The 18,292-nt window shown below is 47.1% G+C and overlaps 1 protein-coding gene across 5 annotated transcripts in view; it reads right to left on the bottom strand.

The window, feature by feature from the left end:
* Positions 1 to 18,292, bottom strand: part of Ano6 (anoctamin 6) — a 190,321-nt gene that overhangs the window by 28,234 nt on the left and 143,795 nt on the right. For all 5 annotated transcript variants that reach the window (XM_005406593.2, XM_013505697.1, XM_013505696.1 and 2 more), the window contains 5 exons: positions 12,807 to 12,949; positions 10,573 to 10,650; positions 6,064 to 6,289; positions 4,718 to 4,887; positions 4,415 to 4,512 (listed from right to left, as the gene is read on the bottom strand). In XM_005406593.2, coding sequence (XP_005406650.1) covers positions 4,415 to 4,512; positions 4,718 to 4,887; positions 6,064 to 6,289; positions 10,573 to 10,650; positions 12,807 to 12,949 — 715 coding nt within the window. The remainder of the gene's footprint in view (positions 1 to 4,414; positions 4,513 to 4,717; positions 4,888 to 6,063; positions 6,290 to 10,572; positions 10,651 to 12,806; positions 12,950 to 18,292) is intronic.

The following is an 18,292-nucleotide window of genomic DNA, read 5'->3' as shown; positions in this document are numbered from 1 at the left end:
GGTCTTTTGGTTTTCTACTGGGCTAGTAGGAAATCTCAATCTTGACTGTACCTGAGAACTACCTATAGGATTTAAAAAAAAAAAAAAATCAAGCTCAGGTATCTGTTCTGCTGGCCAAGTCTAGAACTCCTCAGCAATTTTCAATGCCTGTTAACATAACTGTGCCTATTACTATAACTGCAATATGAACAAGTTGCCCCTTACTAAATACTTATTATGTGTAGTGTGAGGTACTCAACCCTCACATTCTCTTGGTCTTTTCCTTACCATATTTTTCTACATACTAAAGATAGTCTCCATTTCTGTTTAGAACGTTCTGCAGTATTCCCACTTACAATTTGGAAACCCAAGCACTGTTCACTATCTGAAGCTATTGCATGTGTGAGCTCACTCTTCTTGAACTTAAAAGGGTGAGTGGAAACCTGTATTCAGGGCTCTCTGTATCTGCGGCTCATTCACTGTCTGATCATATATTGAAAAAGGGCATCTTGTAGGACAGCTCATTTCTCTAATTATATCAGTGCATGTTCATTGTGGAAAATATAGAGGAGATAAGAAGAAAATTATAGCTATCCACCATCTACACACCAAAGGATACACACCATGCACATTTTGGATGGTCATTATTTTTCCTTAAAGTATTATGAAACTCTCTCTCTCTCTCTCTCTGCTTAACACAGGCATTGTACTAACCCTTTGTCAAGTACCGTATAAAGCAAATTCCCAAGAATGACTCAACCATTAAAATACTAAGTGGAGCTGGAAAGGCCAAAGGGCTGAGATTGTCCTCTGGGTCTAACAGTTCTGGAATTCATTGCTATTTTGTATTTGCAGCATACGTGGCACTTGTCTGATCAACAGTCTGTGCCCAGGGCCTGCTCTACGCCAGGGCCCGTCCAGGTGCAGGAGGAACGCCTGAGGGAAGCCGAAGTGTCAGACGGGGGCTTCCCTGGTTCCGGGAATCCCCACCCGTGACGTTGGCCCCAAGCGCGTCAAAGGATGGAGAAGGCAGAGTTCTGGTGAAACACAGCTCACCATGTTCCTTCTGACATATTAGAAGGAAAACAGCTATTGACCCTCAAGCCTCTCTCTCCCCTCCTGTTTATTTTGGGGATAGGTGACATTCTGGGCAGCAAGGGGAACTGCTGTATCACCGTGGACAATTCTGTATGAAACAAAACAAGCATGAAACAAGCTGACACAAGGCAGCCGCACCCCAAGCCACTTGCGTTCGGCGAACACTTAGCATTTCCAGCTTTCAAGCTAAGGGAAAGAGAACTTAAAACATCCAGCAGAAGGGGCTGGGGATTTAGCTCAGTGGCAAAGCGCCTGCCTGGCAAGTGCAAGGTCGTGAGTTCGGTTCCCGGTACCGGAAAAAAAACAAAAAAAAAAAAAAAAAAAAAAAAAACATCCAGCAGAAACACTTTAGGCCAACAGCAGAAATATCTACCGGCAAAGTTCACAATGGGCTTCCTTGAAATGAAAATACGAATGGGTCACAGATGCTACACTTTGTCCTTAACCTCTCAACGCTAGTTTAAAAAATATATACCCCCGCCTCTTAATTTTTCAAACTGAGAAAATAGCTCACTGCCAAGAATGAGTTATCAAGCTGTAGTGTTCAATTATTTATTTATTTTTCTCTGTTTTAAAGAGAATAGTAAAAAAAAGAATAGCAAAACACCCACATCACAGACAAAAACAAAACGAAGGGAAAAGATTAAAAATGACACAGGGTTTGTGTGTGAAGACCACACTACGCAATGTAACAACCACTGGTGAATTCCTACCATCTTGTCCAGTGAAGCTCTGTATCGTCTCTAATGTTTCTTCTTATTAGTTTTTTATTCTCTTTAACAGTTTGATCAATCTGGCACTCTTACACCTGGTAACCTGAGCAACGTCGCTGAAGATAACAGTATGTGATATAACAACCTTCGTGTTCAAGTATTAATCTACCTGGCACAGAAAATGCTTTTTAATGAATGGGGACTGAGTTTGGACTTTCTTCTGTTTTACATATAAAGCAGAGAGAAACCTGGTGGTGGGGGAGGCGAAGGGGCAGGAGGAGGAGGAAGAGGAGCTGTGTGTGACGGGGGAGACGGGGCAGGAGGCTGGAGAGAGAAGGGTGACAAACATAAAATTAACCCCCAGTTGCACAGCGGGGTTCAGAGTTTAAAGAGGGGGATTTTTCATTTTGAAATATAAACTTGAGTTTCTGACTTCAAGCCCCAAGCAGCAAAACACAAGTACAAGTGCATGTGCGCATGTGCTGGACTTAGGGAGCCGGGCTCTACGTATCTGCACTTAGGCCGGCATGCACAGAGAAGGGTACAGATACACGAGGAAAGACACAAGATAAGTTCGTGACAGCAAAACCCAGAGCCAGAAATTACCCTGAAAAAATAGGTGGTAGACTGAGTAACGGACAACCCAGGCACGGTCCCCTCCTAATCCACAGATTGCGGGGGTGTGCCAGGTTCACGGCAGGTGGGAAGTAAGGTTGTTAACTGGCTGACTTTAACACAGGGCGGCATCCTGGGCAATCAGTGTGGATCCAACATTAAGAGGGTCATCAATAGCTGGGTGTGGTGGCGCACGCCTGTAATCCCAGCACCTGGGAGGCTGAGGCAGGAGAATCACTGTGAGTTCGAGGCCACCCTGAGCTACAAAGTGAGCTCAAGGCCAGCCTGCACTACACAGTGAGACCCCATCTTAAAAAAAATGAAAAACAGGGAGGGGTTCACTAAAAGAGGAAGAGAGAGGTGGAAGAGGAGAGAGAGCTACAGAAGAATCAGAGACATGAAACATGACTGGGTCTGAGAAGGAGAAGAGAGGTCACAAGCCAAGGACGTGGGCAGCCTGTAGAAGCCAGAAGAGGCAACCAGCTTCCCCTGAAAGCCTCCAGAAAGGCAGGCTACTACCCTCCAACCCCTCGATGTCAGCCCAGTGAAGTCTGGCTCAGACTTCTGACTTCCTGGACCATGAGACAATACTTCTGTGTTGTTTTAACCCATTAATTTTATGGACACTTGGGCCAGGGATATAGCTCAGTGGCATAAGCGCCTGCCTGGCAAGTGCAAGGCCCTGAGTTCGATTCCCGGTACAAAAAAAAAAAAATTTATGGACACTTGTTACAGCAGCAACAGAAAACTAACAGAATAAGATTCATGCAATCTGCAGAAAATGTAGATGGCACTGGATTTTCCACTTTGATACGGGGTGGGATTTAGGTAAAATCTGAAAGGACTGTAGCATTTTAGCTGATGTCTGAGGTGTAGCCTATGCTTTTCTGAGCAGTGTTGGGGATCAAACACTGGGTGCTCCGCGACTGAGCAACAGCCCCAGCCCCCACCCCTTTTTGAGACAAGGTCTCACTAAGTTATGCAGGCTGGGCTCAAACTTGTGATCCTCCTGCTTCAGCCTCCCAGAGTACTGGGATAAGAGGAGCAAGCCATTATGTCTGGCTCTTATTCTCATTTTTAAGGGAAAAAAACGGTACGTCGAAACTTTTGTGGTCATTACTTTAGACAATTACCTCTTAAAACATTATGCATGCATCCTTGTGCCTTAGGATTCCCCCCCACAAAAACCTTTTATTAAAGAAACTTTTGGGTGGTGTTGCGTATCAAAACCAGGGCCACATGGATCCCATGCAGGTGCTCTAGCACTGAGCTGCGTCTCTGCCCCAGGACACCCGCAGAATTTGCATGGGTTCGGAGTCAGGGCTCCTGGTGCTGACTTACACGGTAGTCCCGCACTGCCCGTGTGAACTTAGGTAAGTTACTCTCTTTAAATCAAAGATGGTCATTGCCAAAGGGAGATAAGGATAGTCCGGAAGATTAAACTATAAATATGACACGACGTATAAACTATCTATTGCTTAATGCAGTGACTGGCACACACAAAGAATTCAACAGATCACTCCCACTGACATAAATCTCTCACAGAAAGGGAAGGGTGGAGGGCCCTGTGAGAAGTAATGTAGGTCACAGCTGTAACAAGAGCCTTCTCAAAGGCCTGGGGTTAGCTGGCGCCGATGGCAGTTTAAGAAGCATCAGCTACAGCAGGTGGGGATTTCAGTAAGTATAAGGAAGGTTTTACAAAACTGTTTATTTGTTTATTTATTTATTTTTTGGTTTTTCTCCGGTACCGGGAACCGAACTCACGACCTTGCGCTTGCCAGGCAGGCGCTTTGCCGCTGAGCTAAATCCCCAGCCCTTACAAAACTGTTTAATACTAGATACGCTTCAACCGCTGGCTGGACTACCTTGTCTGAAGGCCTGTCATTATAACAGATTCTGATCCGCGTAGAGTGGACATACAGCTACGCGGCCATGAAGGTAAACCACGTGGATGGGTGGGCTGACCCGCGCCCCGTCCTGTCACTCAGGAGTGACTATTTAATACTCACGGAAGTAATACTTCTTGTATGTTATTCCAGATTGCTTTTCCTCCCATGATGATCGTCAGCTGGGTCGTCAGCTCAAGCAGGCAGCCCCCCGGGTCGCACTAGCATGTTCAAAAGAAAACCTCATTTAGGTGTTAGATGGGTGTAGCAAGAAATACAGTTATTAAATCTATTTATTTTTGACACTTGTTCTGTCTAGGCTAAAAACAGCTAAAGAATACACAATGAGGAAACGATTTATCAGGCAAGTGAGAGAAAGCACAAAGCAGCTTCAACTGTCAGGAGAACGCAGCTCTGCTTCCGTACCTCTTCATTTCTGTACTTCCCCAGCCAGTACACCGGGTCTCCTGGATAGCCTACAAACTTGCCCTTGAAAAACGCTATGTAGAAGCAGGAGGAGTAGTAGTTGACAAATTGGAACAGGAACATCTTCATGGTCAGGCTGTTCTCATAATCAGTCTGGGTCCTTGGGAGCTCTGTAGGTAAAATAAGGGAGAGATCTACAGTTTGCGAATAGCTTTGAGATCTTAATCCGACACGTATACATGAGCTAACATGTTGAAAAAAAATACAATCACACCGTTTCCACTTCCACTGTTTTCAGTTCCTTAATATAGCCAATATGTGAGTTCCAAGTCTAAATATTGTTGTTCAAGTTCTTTTCCCACTTGACTATATCCCATGTGAAAACAAATATATATACACAAAAGGTGTAAGTACATAGAAATATACACCTATATTCCAACTGTTCCTTAAAATTGACAAGTCCTAGGCTATGTACGATCTTAGGTCTAAATTGGCAGAAAAAGATTTTTTTTTGTCTTTTTTGAGACAGGGTCTCACTGTGCAGTTCAGGCTGGCCTTGAGCTCACTTTGTAGCCCCAGCTGGTCTCGAACTCACAATGATCCTCCTGCCTCAGCCTCCCGAGTGCTGGAATTACAGGCACCACGAAAGCTATTTTTAAACTGCCTGCTAGCTGATATTCTCTTATCTTCCTGAGCTACACTCAGGTGGGTTTGCTGAGGAAGGGGCCACTGGCCAGAGGCATGTGGGAAGATAGAACAGGCCATCCTCCCATTTTGGACTCTGACTCGTCCTGTCTGCAGATGACCACTGAGAAGTTCACACCGAGAGTGACCCAGATGCGTGTGGGAGGCACTTCACTCGGTCACCAAGCTGCTGCCTGGGTACAGACCAGGAGGAGAAACACTGGTAAAGCCAGAGGGGGTGAGAACTAACATGAGCGGCACACGGGAAGACACGCAGCAGTGCGACCACTGGTCCTGTCTTCAGCAGAGGAGCACATCCGTCCCTGAGCCACGACTCTCTCCCACTTACGTGCAACGAAGAGAGTATTTGCTCTGACAGCAGAGCACATGATCTAATGTAACTGAAAATATTATTCAGCACCAATCTGTTTACACAGAGCTCGGACATTACCACTGTCGTTGCTTTGTCCCTTCCGCTCAGACAAAGCTGTAGCTAATTCACTTCTGATACAGGCTGGATAAAATACGTTTCCACTCAGAAATCTCTCAAACTTGTAACCTGCAGGAGTTTAAGTGGCTGAAAGGCAGGCAGTCTCTCTTTTACCAGGTCCTGCAAATGCCTAAGGAATATACAACGGCCTAAGCTCGGGCCGGCTCTTTACCGAAGTTAGTGATCATGATGGCCACTTTTTCGTAGATGGTGTTCAGAATCATGATGATGATGAAGCTGATGATGGACGCGGTGATGGACGTGGCCATCTGCGGGGTCAGGTACTTCTGGATCGGGTCTGTCCCGTTGAAGCTTTTGGGGAGGGTTGTGGAAAACACAATGAACACGGACAGCCTGTAGACGATGATTCCGATCACCGAAGCGATGATCAGGAGGATCTGAAAGCACAGTGACCGCAGCAGCATGAGCCTCACAATGATTGGAGTTCTGCCGTTAAAAACTGGTCCCGTGCTTAAGTGAACAAGGTGCATACGAGAAGCGATGCAAATCTCACGTAAACGTTACAGGAAGAGGGGCGAAACCGGACTCGAGACAGGGAAAGGACCGGTGGAGGCCCGAGGAGGCTGAGCTCACTAATGTAAGGTGTTACAACAGGGCAACTGTGGGAAGGGATCCATATGGGAATCCTACGCTTTCTATTACAAACAGTGTATCTCCAGACAGTGTAAATCGGAACAAGGGGAAAAGAGTCTGTGACTACAAGGCTAATGAAAGCCTCCCTGCTACAAGTACTGAATGGTTTAGGTTAGAATTTGGGGGTTTTATGCCCATTAAGGAGATACGATCCCCTCCAGCAGGAAACCTGTGACTGGCTAGAGAGTTAGGAGGTGCTAGCTTTTCTCTTAATCCTGCAGCGATGAGGTGCTGAGCGGGCCATGAAGCTGCTCAGAAGTGCCCTGGGCTAACGGTCTCTGCTGACAAAACCTTCCTGGGCTTGCCACGCTCAGATCTCAAGATCTCACACTGGCAACCATGCACACCTGCATGTCCACAAGGTTCGTCTCACCCATCCTCCGTGTCTCTAAGCGTACAGCCCCAGCATTGGGGGGGGGGGAATGTGAAGCAGTGCACCTGGCAGGGGTCTACCTGCAGCTTTTCTCTGCACACTGAGCAGCGTGCATTAAAGGTGCCACAGATCTCCTCTTATTCCATATACGGGAGTGGACGCTATCGGACAGGCAACTTTACACCGCTTTTCCTCTGCCAGCTTTCCTGGATTTACTCAAGAGCCACGAACTCAGTGTGTCTGACTGCTCATGGGGACAGCCACAAGACAGGACCAAGCAAGTCACGTCACACGCTTGACAGTCACAGAGAGAGAGGTCACTTGTCACCAGTGGAGGGAAAGGAGCGATTACTCCGGGACAGGCCTGGAGCCAGACTCCTGCATGGGAATCTGCACTCTGCCATGAGCTGTAGGAGCTTAAGTAAATTAACCACCGGGACCTCAACTCTCCCACCTGTACAATGGGCATAAATATAATTCAAACAACTGTGGTGGGTACAACAGATGACTACAGGTAAAAACACAAGTCTAGGCACAGGAAAAGCACTATGTATGGCGACCAGTGTTAAAAAACATTTTCCTTACTTAGTAAGCAATCTTACAAAGGCATTCTATTTCCCTGTGATCCTGCTCACTTCCTCCCTCCCTTCACAGTTCACTTGTGAAACGAATCAGGATGTTTGTAAAAATTGCTAAGGCTGAGAAAAAGCAGAGAATGCACCAACCGGCTCTCCCACACACTGGCAGGGCATTTAAATAGAGCATAATTCTAAAAATTGCACCACTATTTAAGTGACTATCATAGCACTCTTTAAATGCTTATCGTTCACCTCAGCACATATATACTGTTGAATCCTCCTAACAGGCCTGTGAGGTAGACGGTATCTTTTATAGATGAGACAGCAGAAGCTAAGACGGTAAGCAATTTGCTTACGATTAAGCAGCTGGCAGTAAAAGGGCTGGGATCCCCCACAACTCTAAGGGCACGGTGACCTCTACAAGGCACAGTCTCCAGGGGGGCTTGTGGAATAAATTCTAATGCATTCCGGAGCTTTCACAAACTTTCTAAGTTTCTATGCCTCTTCAGGGTGCTGGATCGACATTTCTTCACAGAAACATGAACGCCTTTGTTCTCCAGGGTTTTCACTGGTCTGATTCTATCTGCTTGCTGGGACATAATTTTAGCATGGTCTCACTGCAGAAGTTTTCAGAGTACTCTGTAATGGATGCTGGTTGGTTTTGCTGGACTGGATCTGTTCCTTATCCTAGAAGAGCTCAGATACTATTTTGGGCAGTGCGTGCGGCGGGTGTAAGCCCTCTATTTTCAGCTCTGGATTCGGAGAGGGATTGCCCAATGACAGCAGATCCTGATTGGTTTGAGACAAATAAGGTCTCTCACCCCACTGGCTTCAGCAGTCAGAGCCAATGAGATGTAAGGAGCTATCTGTTAGCGCCTAGGAGAAAAGACGCTTCCTTTATCATAAAGGGAGGCATGAGGCAGGACTTCCTTTTGCTTAGATATGCGGTGAGATCCAGAATGCTGCAGTCACTTTGCTACCATAGGGCAGTACCTTCACCCACCATGTTGGGAAGACACCTGAGGCAGAATGATAACAGACTGCAACACAGACCTCAATGTTATTTAAGCTGCAGCGGCAAACCTGAACCAAAGGTATAGCTCAGATCTAGAACTTTCAGCTTTCAGAACCAATAAATCCCACCCTCTCCCTTTTTTTCCCCTTGTCTACACAAATTGATTTTTGTCACCTACAGTTGAAATATTTAACTGTAACAAATAAAATATTAAAAAATAGGAAAACTCACCTATTTACACACAAGCATACTGCTTTCACAACTATGTATTACTTGCCTATTTAAAACCACTTTACGTATTTTTATCCTTCTTGAAACGAATTGTAAAGGACAGCATTTTTACGTCATGAAATATTTTCCTGTGTACAACTTCACCAGGCTGTATCTGGGTCTGACGTGGGACATTCTGGCTGGAATATACATGTGCACATACGTGTGAGCGTGTGTGTAAGATGCTGTGCAAAACAGCCATGATGAAATTTTACCTTTATTCGCACTGAAATATTTGTTGATTAAAAGTTTCTAAAGTGAGTGCGTTAAAGGATATCAGTATTTTTGAACTCTTAATACAAGTCACCAAACTGCTTTCTAGGAAGGCTGGGGTGAGAATAGACCCCGATCCCTAGCAGAAGAGCAGAACGGTGAAAAGCAGGACCGCATTTTAATGCGCACCCGACTGGGTTACTATTGAGGTCTGACTTTTCTTGTGCTTATTTGTCACTTTTTTTCCTTCTGTAAAGGCCCAATTACATTCTCTGTCTCCTTTGCTACTGTGATTTCTGGTGGTGTTGTGTAAGTGGTCTGGAATCTATGTTCCAAAGGTATCAAACTTTTATTAACCAATATTTTCTTCTAGTGTTTTGTTTAACCTCACACTATCAAAGCATTTAAATATTTTCCTCTGTCCATCTATTACTAGACCCTGTGCATTCATTAGTACAGTATTTCTACTTTATGATTTAACATTTTTTAAAAAATGTTTTGGGAATTTATTAGAGTGTGGTGAATGAAAGTACGGGTTTAACCTTTATTTTCTTCTCCCACTGGCTAACAAGTACTCCACTCTGTATCCACTGCCATCTGTGGAATAATCTTTTTTTCCCCAGCTTTTTAAGATAAGGTCTCAGTATGTAGTTCAGGCTGACCTTGTGCCTTCTGTGTATCCTAGAATTGCCTGGAATGTGCAATCTCCTGCCTCAGCTTCCCAACTGCTAGGATTACAGGTGTGTGCCATCGAACTTGGCCAGCTGGCTGCTGTGCTCCTCCCCTGGACCATACTCACTCTGCACAATATACCTGTTTCTCTTCCTATCTTTAATAAATGTTAAACCTGGCCACCAAAAAACCAAACAAAGAAACAGAACTGGCCAAATAATTTTCACTCGTTCTGTGTACATAGAACGCCTCCTCGCCTCTCTTACTCTAAATTATTATATCAGAACCTATTTCTAGTGTCTTGTTCTCTAATCTGACCTCCTATCTCGTGGTTCTTGATCCAAAATCTCATTAAATTATCTTACTAATGATTTCATTAGTAAACCAAAACTAAATTCTAGCATTTTAAAGATGTTGTTTTAACTAAAGTCATTCAGAAATAGTCTCCTTGCATATAACGTCATTTGAGGTTTCTTTTTATACCTCTGAGTAATTTTTACGGATTTTTAATTTTTCAGTGCTCCTCATCTTTGAGCAAAGGCTGTCCCTAGACATTTTATCTTGGTTGCTGCTGCTGCAAAATTTTCAGGTTGTTAATGCTTCCCGTTTAGTTTCTTTACCAGAAACTGGAAAATCCTGAGCCCCTGGCTTGATTTAAACTCGGGAGATGCGCGGTGAACAGGGACGGCATCTCAAAGCCAGAAGAGCTGGGGGGGGCGGGGGGGGGGGCGGGGGGTGACGGGGTGGCTCTCTGGAGACAGCACTCTCCTGCTCTCCTGCGCTTTCTGAGACCACAGAGTGCCCGGCGTGGCTTTTTATTTCCTTGGTGTTTAAAATCCCATCTTGAAAACATTTTCATACAGTAACTTTTAAATTACTCAAAAAATAGTTGCGGCCGCTTCTTACCCAGAAAAAGACAGCGCTGGCGCAGAGAGTTATCCGGATGCACTTCCCACAGGTGGTGAAGGGGATGCGCTCTTCTTCCTGATGGATAAAAAAGTTCTGGTGAGAGCCGGGGAGATAGTTCAGCAGCACGAGCGCCTGCCTGGCAAGAGTTCGATTCCCCGTACCAAAAAAAAAAAAAACTTCAGTTGAACAGGGGATCACACCGATGTGATTCCTTTTCTCCCGATCTGCCAATAAATCTTAGGGTTCATTTAGTTAAATTAGTCTGCAACCACAGCCTTCTTCCTTGTAATTGCATATTTTTGTTAATAATTTCAAACGGACACACAACACGTGCCGTGTTTTAAGTAACAGCTTTTGAAAATACAAGCATGAACGCCAAACTGTTCTCCGCCATGACCAAGCGCAGGGGTCTCGGCATCTGACGATGCCAGGCCGTAACGCTGCTTCCGGGGCTGGTCTTGGGCTTTAGAGCACAGAGCCCAGGCAAGAAAAGTTTCATGGGTGCCTGTAAGTGCCAGGGATCCAGGACATGCTTCTTTGTTGAGCTTTGTATGTTAAGACGGCTTCCAATTTATAGTTGCTAAGAATAAATTTAGATTCTTTTTTTTTTGTTTTTTTTCTCTGGTACCGGGAACCGAACTCACGACCTTGCGCTTGCCAGGCAGGCGCTTTGCCACTGAGCTAAATCCCCAGCCCCAATGAGCATCTATTTTTATCTAAGTTGCAGCTTTCACACTAGATTATAGCCCGTCAACAACACACGCTTTGACCCTGTCTTCTCTCGTGAGCAGCGGTAACTATACATAATGGGAATTACTTGAAGCTTGTTACAGTGTAAGAGATAAACGTCACCTGAACCTAATTTTTTTCCGTTTATAAAGTGAAGAGTTTGAACTGCTCCCTCCAGCGGCAACATTCTATAAATCTATGATTCAGCTTATGAAATGTATAGTTGGGGACGGTCTCAGCCGCATTTCCTTTCCAAGAGGGGTTCTTATTCGGAAACGACTGTCCTGATGCTGATGACGGCGAGCGCAATCAGCTCTAAATTTCCGGTGCTGATGGAAAGCAGCAATAATGCAGAGGGTTCAAAAAGCACCTTTTGGAGGCTTTGGAATAAGTACAGATTTATAGTTTTTCTTTTGCAGCAGTAGCAGCAGCGGCAGTAAATCTGCTTTGCCAGCGACATGAAACGCTGAGCACAGTGCCTGAGCTTCGCTGCACCACAAGCAATGCTGCCCTCCACCTATCCCCTTCCCTGACTTCAGGATGACAGACACACTGTTCTTTGCGCGTCTCAACCAGAAGGTGGAGCAGTGACTGCGGCTCAGCGCTGGATGAAGAAGGGTCAGCAGTTTAGGACGGTTAAGGGGCGGTTAGGAATGTACACGTGAAGAATTAAGAATCCACGTTAAAAACGAACGCACTCTCCCTTCTACAGCTAACTCAGTGTAGTTTTGAGGAGGCATGTTTACCTTTATTATCAAAGAAGGTACCATAGTTATTTCCAGGGATTACTGTTGTCTCAGTTACTTTTCTCTCCTTGCTGAGACAAAATACCTGACATCCAGAATTAAGGAAGGAAAGGTTTGTTTAGCTCAAAGTTTGTGGAGGTTTCAGTCCATACCTGGTTGGTTTCAAGGCACAGTGGCACATGGCAGAGGGCAACGGTTCACAGTAGTAGAAAACAGCAAAAGCAGCAAGAGCAAAAAGCGGGGAGCAGCAGCAAAAAGCAAGCCTCCCTGCCTCCCTTGTATTGCATTCAGGCTCCCCGACCCAGGACGGGTGCAGCACTCACACCCATAACCCCAGCATTGGACCATGGATCCATCAAAAACTCTAGGAGCCCGCCCATGACTCTGGGGGGACCTCAAGACACAAACTGTACCAACTGCTTTAAACACTGTCTCTTCACCTTGGCTGGTGCATTAGAATCACCAGAGAAGCTACAAAACCGGGGCTGGGGATTTAGCTCAGTGGCACAGCGCCTGCCTGGCAAGCACAAGATCGTGAGTTCGATTCCCGGTACCAGAAAAAAACAACAAAAAAAAAGAAGCTACAAAAACCGAAAACCAAAGGAGTAACTCTGCCCAGAACACACGCAGGCGACCAGCCTCGGAGCGCACAGTGATAGAATCCGGACACCGGCATTCTTGGAGCTTCCAGCAGGCAGCCAGGGCTGAGACCCACGCAGTGAGCAGATGAACGGCCTCCAGTCGCACCCGCCTTACCTGCGTGATCTCGTTTATCACCACATGAGTGCACTGTGCTTCGTACTCCGGTCGGGCTTGCTCTTCCTGCTGCAGCTCCACGGTGTCCCACTCGTACTCCAGCTCTGCCTGGCGCCGCTTCCAGAACTCCAAGAACAACGTGACTAGCGACGGGAGAGAACAGGACCCAGTGGATCTTTAATGATGAGCGATGTCCCAGAAATTCGCACTGATTATCAATCACCCATAAGACCTCTATATATGGTAAGCAGAATCTAATTTATAGGTGACTCGTTAAAAATGATTTTTAAAAGGAAACACTAATTCACACAATTTATGAAACAGACACAGTTTACGGGAAAGGTAATCGTGGAAGGGTCCCGACGCTTGTCAGTACGTCTAACAGGAATGTCCTGCTGCCAACACTTCCTTGCCAACTAAAAACGCAAATAATCCATCACTCAAAAGCAGATCACGGTCCTCCATTCCAGCTGCTTTCCTCTGCGTCCTTTCTGTCTTGTTCCCTCCCTTTCTTCCTTCCAAAGAGACTGGAGGAGAAGGGAATGTTTTAAAACCCTCCAAATAAATTAATGCTCCCCTCTACAGGAAACTGGTATTTGTCTCTACCTCAGTATGAAAAATAATTTTTAGGACTCATTCTTCAGAATTTATAACTCAGAATACCAAAGGAAAACATTAAATGTTAACGGAAGGTGCAGGTTCAGGGCAAATTCCTCAGCCCTTTCCGTCAGGCCGCTGCCCCGAAGTCCTTCCGAGGCAGAAACTCTGGAATTAGCTCCCATCTGCTCACAAGCACTTCTCAGTGTCTGCTGGGGTGCTGAGAACAAACGAGGCCCAGTCTGTGCTTCAGGGAGCACCCAGGTAGGCGGGTGTGGAAAGTGCAGTAGCCTAGCAAGAGGGTCATGACAAAGCTACATGCGGGTCGCTCTGGGCATATGGCCAGAATATCTAGCTGGGTGTCTTGGGGAAGGCCCTCCTCGGGGAGGGGACCACTGTGACGAACCAGGAGGTGACTCTTGAGCTGATCGAGTGCAGACGGCAGGAGGTAGAACTGCACATGAAAGGGCAAGGAGGCCAGAGGACACATCCCAGGGCCCAACGTGCCTCCAAAGTCAGAGTTTTAACACCACGGAGGGGGTGACACTGGAGGTGGCCCACAGGGAGGCAGGGAGACCCACTGGCAGGTAGGTGATAAGGCACATCTTTGAGGAAGGGTGAGCAGTGAGACCGATGAGACGCAGGTAGGACAGAGGCACAGGAACGCATCAAGGATGCTGGCCAGGTTTCTGGTTTGGGCAACGCCTTTAATTCTCCTTCAGAAATCGGAGGAGCAAGGCTGAGGCGGGCAGCTGGCTCAGGGATGATCAGGGTCTGGGGCTATTCAAGGAGACAGGCCAGAGGCAGGCATTCAGCAGAGAATGCGGGGGCCAAGGCTGGGCCAGGAGTTGTCACTGTGTGTGGGGTGACCTGGAGCGATGGGGTCCCCACATGAGGCATCTGAGAAGAGCCAGCTCTCACCTGGCTGTACATGAGCAGCACCCGAGGAGTTTTTAACAATCCTGAGCCCAGGCACCACCTCCAAGACTCCCCTGTAATCGGTCCGGAGTGGGGGCTGGGCACACGCTTCTGTTTTGCTTTTAAACTCTAATAGGCAGTTAGGGTGGAGGAGACACGAGTAGATGGTGAAGAACACAGGAATGAAGGCTGCAGGCCCTGCGAGGCCCTGAGACACAGGGTGGAATCTTGGGGTGCGGCTCTGAGGAGCATGAATCCGGCACTCCCCAGTGGGGAGGACAACTGACGTGTTTAAAAGTTCCCACTTTCCAGCAGCGTTTGCTTTGACTACTGCGTTTCCTGTACCAGGACGTGAGAGGAGAGATAACCTGCAGCTTGGAATCAGGCTCAAGTTGTAAAGAGTGAGCGGAGTGATGGCTCTACAAGCAAAGTCTTCCTAGGCATGTATGTCCCTGTCCCTGTCCCTGGTGAAAAGATGGAACTAACCTTTGTCAATGAGGGGAAAATCTTAACGGACCACGGTGTGATACAACCTCGCTGCCCACCTAACCCACGCTGGCCGCGTACGGCATACAGTCCCTAAGCAGACTCCTGCTGGCGGTGGAAGGTGCTCCTGCGCCAGCCATCGAGGGCCGCATGCAAAGCAGGGTGACATGCCGCCCACTCACGAAAGCGCCCTACGCCGCGTATCTCCTTGGCAAACAGCTGTGCGTTTCCATCAAACAGAGACCCCACTTTAACTTATCCAAGAACTCCACTGCTGTGTCGCCTATGTCCCCATCCCGGAAGTTCTCTCAGCTCTGCCCCCCATAACTGTGAGACCATGCCAGCGACAGCTGTACGTCTTCTTAAAAGGAATGTACTTTATTCCCTACGTCAATCCCTCTCAGCTCTTCAGCCCAGGCAGCAGGCATGTGTCCTGATCTACATCTGCGTCCAGGCTGACGGTCTATCACGTCCTCAAGAACATCACCTTCGTGCGGCTCTGACTCTGCCTGCTCACAGCCAAAGCGCTAGCACATGGTAGGCACGTAATGCACGCAGTGAACGAAGGAATGAAAGAAGCCACGCCAGACGCTAAGAGGTGCCCCAGTATGTGGGAGACTGCCCGTTCAGAGGTTCCAGCTGACGCCAGCTGCTCTCCCTACACACGGCATTACTTTCCGTCACTCTCGGCTGTACCAGGGAAAGGTCTCAGCCCTCAGGAAAAGGTCTGGCTGACCTGAGGTGGAGGGTACACCACGGGGCATGTGACAATTCACTGGTGATGCCATCATCAGTTCTCAAATCCTGACGCTAGACAGAGTCCAGCAGACTGCAGGAATCACCATGCACACTTTCCTCCTCACAGATTTCACAAACGTAGTCTTTTAGAAGAAACTGTGATTCAGGACATTAAAGCCCTGCTGCACTGTGGTCTGAGGGCGTGGCGGCAGGGCTCACGCACACCCAGCTTGGCCCTCTGGGTGCTGATGCCGGGAACTGGAGGGAGGAACGGTGGAGAAGTGGGGCCCAGCGCGAGGTGACTAGGAGTCGGGACACTGCCTTCGAAGTACGTGTGTGGTTCTCACGGGACCTCAGTGAGTTCCCAAGGGAGAAGGTTGCTATGAAACAGCAAGACCGGCCCCTCCCCAGCACCTGGCTTCCCGTCTTGCCGTGAGCTCTCCCTACACAAACTCCTGCCATGACCCTATCAGCATGCGACACAGCTCAAAGTGTCCTCACCAGTGCTGGACCAGTGGTGCACCATGCTCTTGAATGTCCCACACTGAGAGCTAAATAGATCTCTTTTCTTTATCCACCACCCAGCTTCACGCATTCTGCTACAGCAATGGTAAACAGACTAATACAACACCCATATGCATAAATGAAACAAACCAGTACTCGTAAACCTACCGAAATTACCTGGAAGCCTGGTGAAGTCTTATTCATGTTAGAAGAGGTCAATGCCCATGTCACAGGAGACAGAACCAAGGAGATGGAGCTGACCTGTCCTAAGTCATTCCCACGTTTGATAGCTCCAAACAAAATAGTGCCATTCCATCAATCAACATAAATATTTTTTTCACCTCTCCACAAACTTGCTACAAATTTACTAATGTGCATCACAGTTTGTCATGGATCCAGCCATGTTTGCAGGTCTCTTTCTTATTCTGTGCTTGTTGCTTTCTGTGCATAGGGCGTTAGATAATTTGCTTCATCTACTTGCCATTTTCCTCGCCTTTAAAATCACACCATCTACTCAGTGTCTATCTAGCAACTGTGCCAACAGGAAACGATTCATGAAAATAAACTGCCTTCCTCACAACAAAGCAAGATAAGCAATTGTAATCAAGGCTATTATTATGAAAGAATACTGGTTACTCTTCCCTTTTCTCCCCGAACTAGAACACAAGGGGTAAAATGGTTGATGTTTACGAAATCCTGAACTTCAGGGTCAGTTCTCTTCCTAACTGTTAGGACTGCGCTGTAAGCAAGAAATGTCACGGTTTTGTTAGCAAATTCTCAGCCTTGAAAACAAAACCCCTGGGAGTTCCGGAACGGGTGGGAGTTTTGGTTCCTCATACCCCTCGTGGGCAACGACTCGGGGAGGTCTGGGAACCTAGCACGGTCACCAGTGTTTCAGAGTACTGTGCTCCGAGACCACCCCAGGGCGGTCCACATGCACGTCCCAGACAGAGAGCTCCAGGACAAGGGATGACCCGCATGATCACAGACAGGAATTCTGTTGCCTTTGCTCCCTCCCTCTGCAGTAAGACAACTAGTGAAACTCCAGTGGGAAATGCTGCGCTCTCACTCTCTGGTAAATCACACACCACGGCTGAAGCTCTAGTCAATGAGTTACAACTCTTACATCAACACGTAAGGTGAGAGAGAGGGGGCTGTCTGGGTTCTGGGAATAAAAAGCAGTTTTTCTCCATCATGGTCATTATTAGCTCTAAAGAAAATAGGGCCCGGCATAGTGGTGCAAGCCTTTAATTCCAGTGCCTGGGAGGCTGAGGCAGGAGAACTGACATGAGTTCAAGGCCAGCCTGGGCTACTTAATGAGTTCAAAGCCAACCTGAATGCCACAGCAAGACCCCGTCTCAATAAATGAATGAGTGAGTGAATGAATGAATGAGTTAGATAGGTAGACAGGTAGGTAGGTAGATAGATAGGAAGAAAGAGAGAGAGAGAGAGAGAGAGAGAGAGAGAGAGAGAGAGAGAGAGAGAGAAAGACAGAAAGAAAGAAAGAAAGAAAGAAAGAAAGAAAGAAAGAAAGAAAAGAAAGAAAGAAAATAGAAATCAGATGAGGATGCCCATACACAAAAAAGAGGTTCAGAGCAGCACACTGTCGGTGGTGTTATATTCTGTAGTGAGTAAAGACAAGAGACACGCTCTGGCAGAGGCGAGTGTTCTCGTTACTAGAGAGTTTGCTGCTGAAGATCTATAGTTTTAACAGGCCTTGGAACTCTCCAGACTCGTCACTTACAAAGGTCTATGAGGTAGATGAGCCTGCTCAGTCTCTACTGCACTTCTCTAACTTGAAGGAGGTTAGGAACTACACTTTTCAGCCTCTCTTGCAGCTAGAGTTTCAGATGTGACTTCTACAATGACTGTCAGACACACCTGTGTTGTCACCAAAATCAGAAACCGAGCTGAATGGAGGCAGAGGCGGGGCGGCAGGCGCTGTGTCCATCTGCTGCCGCAGACCCCCAGGAGCGGCACAGGTCCGGAAGCGCCGGCTACATAGCCATTTCCCGATCCCCGTGTGAAGCTAGCGAGGCTTCCAGACTCTACGGGTCCTTAGCGAGCCAGGTGTCTCAGCTCCTTTTGTTGGAAATTACTAGGGCCCATTTGCCATTCGGATATGGAAATTAAAAACCCTAGCCTGTGTGGCCAAGAGTCCGAGCCAGGGAGAATCAGGTGGAAGTAGTTAAGAGGCAACACGGCACGGAGAGGGTGAGAATGCTCAGAATCTTCACTACAAC

The sequence above is a fragment of the Chinchilla lanigera genome, unplaced genomic scaffold (genome assembly GCF_000276665.1).
Source record: "Chinchilla lanigera isolate Chin_1 unplaced genomic scaffold, ChiLan1.0 scaffold00099, whole genome shotgun sequence".
In the NCBI taxonomy this organism is placed as follows: Eukaryota; Metazoa; Chordata; class Mammalia; order Rodentia; family Chinchillidae; genus Chinchilla; species Chinchilla lanigera.
Note: the sequence above shows the minus strand (reverse complement) of the source record. Positions and strands in the feature narration are given on the sequence as shown.